This window comes from Stegostoma tigrinum, chromosome 12 (assembly GCF_030684315.1).
Source record: "Stegostoma tigrinum isolate sSteTig4 chromosome 12, sSteTig4.hap1, whole genome shotgun sequence".
NCBI lineage: Eukaryota > Metazoa > Chordata > Chondrichthyes > Orectolobiformes > Stegostomatidae > Stegostoma > Stegostoma tigrinum.
This window is the reverse complement of record NC_081365.1, coordinates 4,397,967-4,411,890: the sequence shown is the minus strand read 5'-3', so window position 1 is coordinate 4,411,890 and position 13,924 is coordinate 4,397,967. Positions and strand designations below refer to the sequence as shown.

At 42.1% G+C, this 13,924-nt stretch overlaps 1 protein-coding gene across 6 annotated transcripts in view; it reads right to left on the bottom strand.

Moving 5' to 3' along the window:
- Positions 1 to 13,924, bottom strand: part of gbe1b (glucan (1,4-alpha-), branching enzyme 1b) — a 529,949-nt gene that overhangs the window by 194,403 nt on the left and 321,622 nt on the right. For all 6 annotated transcript variants that reach the window (XM_059650083.1, XM_059650082.1, XM_048540405.2 and 3 more), the window contains exon 8: positions 428 to 543. In XM_059650083.1, the coding sequence (XP_059506066.1) occupies positions 428 to 543 (116 nt within the window). The remainder of the gene's footprint in view (positions 1 to 427; positions 544 to 13,924) is intronic.

The following is a 13,924-nucleotide window of genomic DNA, read 5'->3' as shown; positions in this document are numbered from 1 at the left end:
ACAATCTGCTGTGGCAGGATTCGAACCAGGGTACCCAGGACATTACCTGGCAATAATACCACTATGCCATTATTATCCATAAGATTCTCCAAGGGCCTTTGAAAGAAATTTGCTAAGAGAATATTTCCCTGGAGAACCCCTTACTGGGCTTGGGGTGGGATCCCCAAACCATCCTGCATATAATTCAAGGCAAAGCCCATCCCCCAGTGAGGCATGCTAATCAACATTAAAGTTCCGAAGAACAGTCATATTGAACTCAAAACATTAACATTGCTTCTCTCCCTACAAATGCTGCCAGACCTCCTGAGTTTCTCCAGCATTCTGTGTGTTTCATGATCAACTAACACTGAACAGTCTGACATCAAGTTAAAAAGAATAGCATATTTTAAGAAAAGTTGTTTCAAACTTTAAAATAAATGAAGCGTACTTATTCCATGGTGATGATATAACATCGATGTTACTCCATCAAATCGAAAGCCGTCAAAATAATACTCCTCCACCCACCAGCGCAGATTAGACAGCAGGAATCTCAGTACTTCCCAGCTGAAAATAAAATGCAATATGTACATTATACATGAGAAATTGAGCTGCATTTATATGGCATTCCAGCAGTTTTCTGGCCTCCAGACTCAAATACTGCACTCCTAGGTAACTGCACAATTTGCAGCCACTGTAAATTTAGGTTCAACCAAAAATCTCACCCATGTTCACCCATCTATAGTGCAAGAAATTCATTTGTATTTAGTTATATCATTTATAAAGATGACAAATCTGACTTTTTAAAAATAGATGCAGTATCTAAAAAATGGCTGCCTGCAATCACATGACAGGCTTTTCATCCAGAAAGGCAGGCAGACTGATGTATTATGTTAAAATCAACCATAAAAAGAAGCCATTCAGAATTCAATTACTCTTTAAGAAACACAATGGCTCCTGTTAAAGGTGTGAGAATTTGAAAAAAGTCTGATGGAAAAGCAGAAGACTGGAAGGATCCCCACAGGAATTGACTTTGCTTTTCATGACAATGATTCATTAAAAATTAACATAGAAGCCATCTTAAATTTCATCTGAATAAGACTTTAAGAGACAACATTTTAAAAACAGAATGCTACCGATGAGACAGGGCCAGAGAGAGAATTCTGAACAGGAGAGGAAAAGGCAAAGTAGCTAAGGGCTGTATTGCTGAGCCACGGTACTGAAGGCCACAAACTCTGGTGCCCTGAATATGAAATGAAGGAGCGTGCACTCCATCAGAATCCTGTTCTGCTTTATCCACTAAGGTAGAGAAACTGCCAACTACTCAAGTAATAGGTCATTATGGCAGCTAAATCCCAACTTTGATTTTACAATTCTTTCACTTCAAAAGAGAATCTTCAAGTAAACAACAGGCCTGCAACAATAGCCCTTCTCCTCCTCCATTTCTGAAGAAGGGTCCCGACCTGAAACATCAGCTTTCCTGCTCCTCTGATGCTGCCTGGCCTGTTGTGTTCATCCAGCTCCACACTGTGTTATCTCAGACTCCAGCATCAGCAGTTCTTACTATCTCTAACAGACTGACCTTTCTTTTTTATTTACAACTACTCTTATTTGCATTCACCTACAAGCTTTGTGCCTGTATTTTATCTAATAATTGTCACATTTTAATTAGTAGCTTTCAGTAGTAGCTGGGCCACAAACCAACCTTGATCTTGTTTAAAAAACATGCTTTGCTGTTGGCCATTTTAAAAATTAAAACAATGAGAAATCTGAAAAATGGAGCGAATTAAGCTTTACAAATTCTCGGTTCACTGACTACGAAACACATACCTGCTGTGAATGGAACAAACATCTTTCACAAACACAGGGACACCCCGATGTGCTTTACAGCTAATAATGTAATTTGGTTCGTAGTTAGATTTACAGCAAGGTGAGAAACATAAGGCCATCTATATAGAGCAAACTATTACAAAGTATGAATATCATGTGACAATCTTCTGTGGTGATGTTGATTTGATTTGATTTATTATTGTCACATGCACTGAGATACAGTGAAAAATGTTATTTTGTATGCTACCTGAACAAATCATACCTTACGTAAGTACATCAGGGTAATGGAACAGAATGCAGAATATAGCATTACTGCTACAGAGAAGGTACAGAGAAAGATCAACTCTAATATCTGAGAGGTTCATAAGTCTGGTAACAGCAAGATGAAGCTGTTCTTGAATCTGTTGAAGAATAAATATTTGTCAGAACTTGGGATAATTCCCACTCTTATTGGGTACAACTCACTTCTGGCCCCTAGTTTTGATTTCTGCACAAACGACAACTATTCGATCGTCCCTCAACTACGTCATTGAGGGAAAGCAATCTGAGAACCATCATCCAATTTTTAAATCATTAACACTTTCTTGCTCTGGTACAATCATTGTAAATCTTTGTGTTCCTTTGTCAATGCCTCTACATTCTTTTCATAATATGGACACCAGACCTGTGGTTGGCACTCTAATCTAACCCACGTTACACAAACAGGCAATTTTAGATCTTGCCTCGATTAATGAGACAAGATTAATGAATAATCTCATGGTAAGAAATCCTAAGGAAGAGTGATCCTAATGTCATAATACATATGAACATACCATATTATGAACATTCATCAATTCTTTTCAAAACTGGATACAATCAAACTAGTAGCATGACTGCTGTCAATCATGTGACCTTTGGCCTTTTAGCTAGAGACAACACCAAGTCTCAAAAAAAAATCTAATTAAGGTGGACAGCCATCAGGGAAGTCACACATATCCTTATTCAAGTATAGGACAATACCAAAAGAACCTTTTGGATTGAGATAAATCAATGCTCTTCCCCAAAACCAAGGATTTTATCAATTGTAAGGGTTACTGAAAAAAACAAAGAAACTGATTGCCAAAAATCCCAAACAAGCTGCTAACCCACAACACAGGATCTCTAGACACACTACCCCTTATTTGGAATATGCTGAGACAGTGATACTTTCTCGGTCTAAGGAAGGTTATACTTTGTTCAATGCTAGAACCATCAAAGCCATTAAAGCTTTCAACCAATCTGTGAATGAGGCGTAAATCATCAAATAGAATCAAAGAATCCCTACAGTACGGAAAGAGGCCATTTGTCCCATCAACTCTCTGAAGAGCATCCCATGCAGCACGCAGACCCAGCCACCCACCCTATCCCCATAACCTCTTATTTCCCATGGCTAACCCACCTAGCCTGCATGTGCCTGGACACTATGTGCAATTTAGCATGGCCAATCCACCTGACCTGCACATATTGGACTATGGGAGGAAACCAGAACAGTCAGAGGAAACCCACATAGACACAAGGAGGTGACAGAGTGAACCACTCAGTCACTGTGGCTTGCAGGAAAACTGCAGGACATCGAGCAAAGAATGTAACTTGCCTGAGTTTAAAGTTGACCTGAGACACAACTTCCTAGAAAATTAACCTAAAGGAACCTCAGCATGCTGAAAATTCTTTGCTCTACAAGACACCCACTTCAAATGCAAGTCATCAAAACCAGGCCAACTACGTGGAAGACTGGAGTTAGTAACCAGGAGCTGAGTTAACAGGAGTTAAAGTATACCACCACTACCTGTACTTAACTTTTATGTGAGGGGCTGGGGGGTCAGGAAAACAATGCATGGGAGAGAAAGAGATTGAAATGGTATTGTTGCTTTATTTTCAGGATAAATGTGAGAGAATGAATAACCGTGCTTGAATTAAACTTGTAAATGCTGGCTGTTGAATGTTCTTGCACTCCAAGAAATTTTGGGGGATGAGGAGGGAGGTGACAGCCTAGTGTTACAATTGTTAGACTGTTAATCCAGAGGTCCCAGTAATGTTTTGGGAACCCAGGTTCAAATCCCACCAAATTAAAACAAAATCTGTCCATTGTTGGAAAAACCTATCTGGTTCCCTAATATTCTTCTGGGAAGGAAACCGACATCCTGACTTGGTCTGCCTTAGACATGTGACTCCAGACTCATAAAGGTGGTTAACTCTTAACTGCCCTCTGGGCATTTAAGGACAGTCAATAAATGTTGGCTCAGCCAGTGACGCCCTCGTCCCATGAATGAATAGTAGAAATAATTCACACTCCAAACGTAACAAAATGTACCTTTTTCCATATTAAAACATACTAATCATCAGCAGAAAGACAGTGCATATGTTACATCTATGACTCTTAAGATTGGAATTTCCCACTACAATTGAGAATGGTCGACTGAAGTCACTAAACTAGAGTCTTAAATTCAACCAAAGGCAATCACGTCAACAGATGGGGCACATTTATCAAACTAGATTAGAACATTAAATTAGAAAGTATACAGTAGATTAAACTATTGGAAACATATTTCATCATTCACAGCAACTATCTATTGCTTTGCGAAATAAAAGCTCCAGAAAAATAAATGATCTGTTCAAGGTTAACTGAAGAAATAAACAACAGGACTGGACTAAAGAAAAGGCCCATTGTTGACAAAATTAGTGAACTCGAGGAATAAGAGAAATTTTGTAACAAAGAACTAGCAAAGTTCTTTTCTCTCATAACTGCTTTTTCTTTAAATCATTCACGGGATGAGGGCGTCACTTGGCAGCATTTATTGCCCCTGCCTAATTGCCCAAAGGGCAGTTCAGAGTCAACATTACCATGGGTGTGGAGTTACATATAGGCCTGACCTGGTAAGGAAGGCAGTTTCCTTCCCGAAATAGATGGGTTTTTCCATCAATCGATAATAGATTCATGGTCATCAATAGACTCTTGATTCCAGATATTTATTGAATTCAAATTCCACTATCTGCCATGGCAGGATTTGAAGCCACGTCCCCAGAGCATTATCTGGGTCTCTGGATTAACAACCCAGTGATAATATCACAAGACCATCACTTCCCCTGCAGTAATTTAAACTCGTGCTGGGATGTTACACATATTACATTAAATTTAAAACTTCATGAGTTAAACTACGTCAAATATCCAGGGGAAACGTGATATTATTTAACATAATTAGGTAATAAAACACAAAGACGGTAGGGCACATGATATGTTGGGAGTTGTATGTGTGGATGCTGGCAGACACCTGTGTGCATTTGACCAAAGTACTGGGTACTGGCCAGCTCCACCATTCACAATAAGATCACGGTTAATCTGATTCAAACTAATTCCTAGTGACCCCTGATCACCTTTCACCTCCTTATTTACCAAGAATCTGCCTATGTCTGCCATAAAAGGCACTCTTCCTCAAAACATAGTGAAGCGGAGTTTCAAAGACCAAGATTCCACTGTTTGTTGGGGGGGGGGGGGGTAGGAAATCACTTCAACTCTGTCTTAAATAGGAGATCTCTTAGTTTTAAACAGTGAAGCGACTTCAACAGGAAATATCCTGATCACATCCACCCAATCAGGACCATTCAGGGTCTTGGAGATAACGGGAACTGCAGATGCTGGAGAATTCCAAGATAATAAAATGTGAGGCTGGATGAACACAGCAGGCAAAGCAGCATCTCAGGAGCACACTTACTTCATTTAAATTACCTATTAGGCTTCTAAACTCCTGTGTATACAAGCCTAGCCTGACCACCTTTCCTCATGAGACAATTTGCCCACTCCAAGTATTAGTCTGGCATAGATTCTCTGAACTGCTTCCAACACATTTACATCTTTGCTTAGTTAAGGACAGAAATACTGTACACAGTATTCCAGATAGGGTATTACCAATGCCCTGTATAAATAAAGCAAAACTAACCTCCCTATTTTAGTATTCAATAAACGACATTCTACTCGTTTTTCTAATTATTTGCCATTGCTGTATTCTAGTCTTTTGTGGTTCATGCACTGGCACACTCAGATCCCAAAGGCCATTGTCCCTTGCTGTTTACGGTAAATAGTAATGATTTAGATTTAAATGTGAAAAGCATGATTGGGAGATTTGCAGACAACACACAAAAATAAAGCACTGTATAGTAGTTGATAGTGAAAGAGGATGGCTGTCAAGAGCAAGGATGATGTCAGTGCTTTGGTTGAGTGAGCACAGAAACAGCAAATGAAATTCAATCCGAAGTAGTACGAGGTTATGCATTTGGGGAGGGCAAACAAAGAACAGAAATTACATAATAAATGAGAGTTATTTAAAACAAACCTGGATCTGAAGCTCAAGTAGTCAACCTACAATACCATGTAGCAGGTGCTCGGAAGTGGAATTAGAATGGGCAGCTGGCTAATACTGGCGCTGTGCATACTAAACGCTGAATGGCTTCTTCCTGTGCTTAACTTCTCCAGGGTTCCAACCCTCTACATCGTACAGCTTTGTAATCTCTCAGAATTTAGAAAATATGTTTCTTTACTATTCCTGCCAAAACACACAACTACACATTATCCCACATTATACTCCTTTTGCCAGATCTTTACCGACTCATTTAATCTGTCCACATTCTTTTGTCGGTTCAAGTCCTCTTCACAACTTATTTTCGTATCTACCTTTATGGCATCAGCAAACTTAACATCCATACCTCTAACCCTTTCATTCTGAATGCTCTCAACTGAAATTCAGCTTGATAATTATTTTTAAAAGAAAGGTGGTCTTTCACTGAAACACAAGTGTGCAATGCTGTGAATTTGGTTATGACAATAAAACGTAAATTTAATACACAGAAGAAATGTTAAAATAAAACAGGTCAAGATATTTACACATAACACAATTTAAAAGATTTTGAAACAAACAATGTACAATACACCTTATGTCAGAACAGCATCATTCCACAGCACTCAAACACTACAGAATATCCATTCTCTGTTACATTTATACTTTTGACTTAACTGTTGCGTACAATTCCCACCCAAGAGTTTGAAAGCCTCTTAAGTAATCATACAACTGAACTTGGACTTTCTCAACTTCAAGTAACCCCTCAAGATTCAAGCCAAACATTTCTTGTCAGGTCATTTCAAACTAAACCCTTACACTGAGCTATCCCATTTCTAACTTTACTGAACTAATTTCTCGGTACAGGATAACTATTTTATACATAGTGGGGAGGTGATAGCCAACTGGTATTACCACTGTACCAGATAACGTTCTGGGGACCTGGGTTTAAATCCCACCACAGCTGATGGTGGAATCTAAATTCAAGAAATATCTGGAATTGAGAGTCTAATGATGGCTGTGAATCCACTGGTGATCGTTGAAAAAAAAATGACCTGGTTCACTAACGTCCTTTAGAAAAGGAAACTGCCACTCTTACCTGGCTTGGTCTACATCTGACTCCAGACCCACAACACTGTGATTCACTTTGATCTACCCTCTGGGCAATTAGGGATGGCCAATAAATGCTGCTTAGCCAACAACACCCTTATCCCGTGAATGAATTAAAAAAGCAACTTCAATCAGGACGACTGCAAACTGAAAATGAAAGCTTCTCAAGCTATGGGTAACAAAGTGTGAAGCTGGATGAACACAGCAGGTCAAGCAGCATCTCAGAAGCACAAAAGCTGATGTTTCGGGCCTAGAGCCTTCATCAGATGAAGGGTCTAAGGCCGAAATGTCAGCTTTTGTGCTCCTGAGATGCCGCTTTCCCTGCTGTGTTCATCCAGCTTCACACTTTGTTATCTTGGATTCTCCAGCGTCTGCAGTTCCCATTATCTCTGATCTCAAGCTACGTGTGTTTTTTACAAAACAGAAAAATAATCAATCCCAGGCCTCCCAAATGAAAGCAAACTAATACTTTCCAATGTGAGGCTGGATGAACACAGCAGGCCCAGCAGCATCTCAGGAGCACAAAAGCTGATGTTTCGGGCCTAGACCCTTCATCAGAGAGGGGGATGGGGTGAGGGTTCTCGAATAAATAGGGAGAGAGGGGGAGGCGGACCGAAGATGGAGAGAAAAGGAGATAGATGGAGAGGAGAGTATGGTGGGGAGGGGATAGGTCAGTCCAGGGAAGACAGACAGGTCAAGGAGGTGGGATGAGGTTAGTAGGTAGGAGATTCGATTCGATTCCTCCCACTTCCGACAGACAAAGAGGGTGGCCATGGGCACCAGCTATGCCTGCCTCTTTGTAGGCTACGTGGAACAGTCCCTCTTCCACACCTACACAGGCCCCAAATCCCACCTCGTCCTCTGTTACATTGATGACTGTATCGGCACCGCCTCTTGCTCCCCAGAGGAGCTCGAACAGTTCATCCACTTCACCAACACCTTTCAACCCAACCTTCAGTTCACCTGGGCCATCTCCAGCACATCCCTCACCTTCCTGGACCTCTCAGTCTCCATCTCAGGCAACCAGCTTGTAACTGATGTCCATTTCAAGCCCACCGACTCCCACAGCTACCTAGAATACATCTCCACCCACCCACCCTCCTGCAAAAATTCCATCCCCTATTCCCAATTCCTCCGCCTCCGCCGCATCTGCTCCCACAATGAGGCATTCCACTCCCGCACGTCCCAGATGTCCAAGTTCTTCAAGGACTGCAACTTTCCCCCCACAGTGGTCGAGAACGCCCTTGACCGCGTCTCCCGCATTTCCCACAACACATCCCTCACACCCCGCCCCCGCCACAACCGCCCTAAGAGGATCCCCCTCATTCTCACACACTACCCCACCAACCTACGGATACAACGCATCATCCTCCGACACTTCCGCCATCTACAATCCGACCCCACCACCCAAGACATTTTTCCATCCCCACCCATGTCTGCTTTCCGGAGAGGCCACTCTCTCTGTGACTCCTTTGTTCGCTCCACATTGCCCTCCAACCCCACCACACCCGGCACCTTCCCCTGCAACCGCAAGAAATGCTACACTTGCCCCCACACCTCCTCCCTCACCCCTATCCCAGGCCCCAAGATGACATTCCACATTAAGCAGAGGTTCAGCTGCACATCTGCCAATGTGGTATATTGCATCCATTGTACCCAGTGTGGCTGCCTCTACATTGGGGAAACCAAGCGGAGGCTTGGGGACCGCTTTGCAGAACACCTCTGCTCGGTTCACAATAAACAACTGCACCTCCCAGTCGCAAACCATTTCCACTCCCCCTCCCATTCTTTCGATGACACGTCTGTCATGGGCCTCCTGCAGTGCCACAATGATGCTACCCGAAGGTTGCAGGAACAGCAACTCATATTCCGCTTGGGAACCCTGCAGCCCAATGGTATCGATGTGGACTTCACCAGCTTCAAAATCTCCCCTTCCCCCACCGCATCCCAAAACCAGCCCAGTTCGTCCCCTCCCCCCACTGCACCACACAACCAGCCCAGCTCTTCCCCTCCACCCACTGCATCCCAAAACCAGTCCAACCTGTCTCTGCCTCCCTAACCTGTTCTTCCTCTCACCCATCCCTTCCTCCCTCCCCAAGGCGCACCTCCATCTCCTACCTACTAACCTCATCCCACCTATACTCTCCTCTCCACCTATCTTCTTTTGTCTCCATCTTCGGTCCGCCTCCCCCTCTCTCCCTATTTATTCCAGAACCCTCAGCCCATCCCCCTCTCTGATGAAGGGTCTAGGCCCGAAACGTCAGCTTTTGTGCTCCTGAGATGCTGTTTGGCCTGCTGTGTTCATCCAGCCTCACATTTTATTATCTTGGATTCTCCAGCATCTGCAGTTCCCATTATCACTAATACTTTTCAATGCTTATTTTGCCTGCTCATAAAAGTCTCCCAATGCAAACAAATTTCCATTTATACTATTTTCAAAGAAAAAAGTTCCAAAAATACTGACAGGTAGGTTAATACATGCAGCATTTTAATAAAGACCAGGTAATGACACAAACAAAAATGAATATGACAAATTGCTGGATCAGCTTAACAGGTTGGGCGGCATCTGTGGATAGAAATCAGAGTTAACGTTTCGGGTCCAGTGACCCTTCTTCAGAACACAACTCAAAAGTTTAACTCTGATTTTTCTCCACAGATATAGCCAGACTGGCTAAGCTTGTCCTGTAATTACTGTTTTCATTTCTGATTTATAGTATTCGCAGTTCTTTAGGTTTTTATTGTGACTTGACTGCAATTGCAAAGGCTTGGTGATAGGGTGACTAAAACTGAGAACTCAAGAGTCAATGTTCCAAGGGAATGGACAAAAACGAAAAGGTGGTGCAGTAATGAAGGCCGGTATCAATGTGGTGGTGAGCAACACCTCCTCGAAACAGTGCAGCTGCATATGCACTCAGCCACTCCAATGCTCCATGATTGACATTGGCACACCAACCATGGTGCTGTTTCCAGAAGTCACTGCCACACATGAGCCTTGGAAGCTTGCACAACCGTTAACAACTGAGAGAACGTTGGTGATGTGTTGTGATAAAGGTGCAATGTGGAATTGATTTGACTGGAAACATAATTGTGCAGAAAAAGCAGCACGGTTAGGAACGGTCGACTGGCCCAGTTTGGTGTTATCAGCAGATTTTGAAAGATTCGAATTGGTCCTCCTTTCATTCTCCCTCACTTTCTCACCAGTCTAAAGGAATATTACCCAAATCAGGGAATTTTGGAACATTCAAACACAGGGACTTCCCAGCCCACAGATTCCGTTGGCTCCGTGCCACTTCCCTGGTGATTGCAATTTTCTTGACCATAAGGGACAGGAGCTGAAATGGGCCCTTCAGCCCATCGAGCCTGCTTCACCATTAATCCTCAGCTCTTTTCCTGCGGTTCAGCTATGAGCCTCGATTCCCTTCCTGTTTAAAAATCTGTCTTGGGCTTGACTGTATTTAGACCATGAAGGAACAGAGCCATTCAACCTATCGTCTGTTCTCCCTTTCAATTCCTGACTCACTGTTAATTCTGGGATGTTGCTTACTGCAGTAAATACTGAGGCAAAACACCTGCTCAACTCATCTGCCTTCTCCTTATTTTGCTTTCATTCTGAGGCTCGCTTTCTACACTTTTTATCAGAAATTCTCACCATGTTATTTCTAGTCGCTTTCTCATTTTTTCCCATCCAAGTAAACCTCTTGTATTTTTGTACTGTCTCATCTTCTGACCTGCCAGCTATCTGTTCTTCAAATTACATTTTCATTCAATCAGGGAATGTTGCTTTTGCTGGTTGGGACAACAGTTATTGCTCTCAGAGGCCAAGAGGCCATCCTGAACTGGTGTAGTTCATTTGGTGTGGACACACTATTAGAAAGGGAGCTCCAGGATTCTGACTCAGTGATACTGAAGGAACAGCAATAGTGTCACAAGTCAGGTAATAATTCCAAAAATACCCCTGAACTTCCGCTTCTTCATTTTGTGCCTAGCTCTTTGTACTCACACTTGCGACATGTGACAGTCAAATATTTCCCAACAAAAATGACACAGTGGTTCAGTGGTTAGCACTGCTGCCTCAGCACCAGAGACCTAGGTTCGATTCTACCTTCGGATGATTATCTGAGTAGTTTGCACATTCTCCCAGTGTCCGCGTGGGTTTCCTCCAGGTGCTGTGGTTTCCTCCCACAGTCCAGAGATGTGTAGGTCAGATGGACTGGCCATGCTAAATTGTCCAGGGATATGCCAGATAGATGGGTTAGCCATGGGAAATGTAGGGTTATAGGGAGGGGGATCCGGGTGGGATTCTCTTCAGAAGGGTCAGTGTGAACTCGATGGGCCAAATAGCTGGCCCCCACACTGTAAGGATTCTATGATTCAAAAAAATTCGGATGCAAATGGAATTACTCCTTGTTTGCCTCTCTGAACCATTTAATCTCCTGTGAAAAATTCAAAGTTTCCTTTTCAAATTCGTGCAAAATAAACTTGGTCAGTCACTGCATTTCTATCCATTAACTGGATCAGACTTTGTACTAATCCCAGCCTCAGAAAATACGCTCAATTAATGGAAGATAGATTCAACAAAAAACAAATCCTTCACAAATTTAGGCAAAAGATGGCAGTAGCACACACGCATTCCCCAGAATCTTGCAAGGAGGAACTCATATTTATATTGAAACCTTCACAATTTGTGGACATTCAAAACTGCTCTACAGTCAGTGCTGTACTTCTCAAATATAATCACTGTTGTAGGTTAAAATGCATGTTAGGTTCTCTCAAATAGAAATATGATAACTAGCGCAGATAGTGATATAATTTGAGAGGTTAGTTGGGACCTTAATAATACAGGACAGGGAAATCTACACTGTTCATCAATAACTGTATATGCCACCGTTAATTGAATTAAATAGTATTGTTGTGCAGGGCCTGGAGATTTAAAAAATCCCTTGATATTGAGTCACGCAAGACCTATTCTGTTAGCCTCTTGGTCAGTTTTTAAATGTTTAAAAGATGCAGCCATCTCTAATACTGAATGGCTAAAACAACTGTTTACCCATATCTGCTGCAAGCCCTACATCCCTTGACAATAATAGATCGAAAATGATGGCTGATGGCAGGAATGGAATGACAGAATAATAGTTTCTTGGGGTTAGTAACGTCCACATTGGAGCAGACAGTGCAGTCAAGTAAATCAGTAGTTGCATAATAAGCTGTATTGAAGGGTGGCCTGGAAGATTTCTATAATAGTACAAGAGACTCTGGGCAGCTGCTAGATTTTATTTCTTCATTCATCGGAAAATTATTGGTTAAACCGGCATTAATTGCCCTTGAGAAGTTGATGGTGTATTGTAATATTGACCATGCAGACACTGCATGATAAATGGGCCCAGAACTGTGTGAAAAAAGGTGGCCATAACTTCAACACTGGAAATGGATTTAGTGTCAGCACTGGCCATTCCAATAATGGCCAGCACCATCTCCTCCAGGGGATTATAGATGAACATGCAAGATAGGAGCAGGAAAAGGTTACTCCACCATTTATTACAAGCTTACTGTAATGTCAACTCTACATTCTCACTCACTACCAATAACCTTGGCTACCACACATCTAGCCAAATCTTGCATTCAAAATCCCTGCTTTCATGAGTTCAAGGAAAAGTACTTGAAAGATTCATGATCTTCATTTTAAATGGCAGAGCACGCATACTGAAATAGCAACTCGAGTTCTACGTTCTTCCAATACAGGAAACATCCTTCCTGCACTCAAACAGTCTACAGGACTTTATATGTCCCAACAAATCATCCCTTAAACTTCTAAACACCAATGGTTACCAGCCTAGCCCTTCCAACATTTTCTCATTGGAACAATTGGTGTGGTTAACATTCCCTGAACTGCTTACATCCTTCCTTAAATAGGAAGGCCAATACACCAGATGTGGTCTCATGAATTCCTGTGCATCTGATACATAGCCTTCCTACTTTGGTATTCAATACCACCGGTAATAAATTGTAACAGGCATTGAGTATAAATGTTTGCAAGTCATGTTGCAGTTATGTAAAACTTTAGTTGGAGTATTGGAATATTTGGAGTATTGAGTACAGTTCTGTTCACCACAATACTGGAAAGACGTGGAGGTATTCGAGTGGGTGCAAAAGGGGTTTACCAGGACATTGCTTGGATTGGAATGTAGTAACAATAAGGAGAGGACAGACAAACTTGGACTGTTTTTGTTAGATCATCGGAGACTGATGGGTGACCTGAAAGAAAGGGGAATGTTTAAATGAGATGTTTGAGGCAAGGTTTTTTTTTAAAACACACAAGGTGGTAGATGTCTGGAATGTGCAGCCAAGTCAGAAGCAGATACGGCAGTAACATTTAAGAGATATTTGGACAGACACCTATTGGGATAGAACAGTATGGGCCACGAGCAGGCAGATGGGATTAGTTTAGAATAGTGTCATGGTCAACAAGGATGTGGTGGGCCATAGGGCATGTCCCTGGCTGTACTGTTCTAAGTTCCAAGCAATATCCCAACAATAATGCTGAAGGTTTGTGCTTCAAAATTAGCTATGTCTTTCATTAAGCTGCTCCATTAGTTACAACACAATGATATGCCCATCAAAGCGGAAAATTACCCAGCTATGTCACTCCACTGAGGATAATGGAC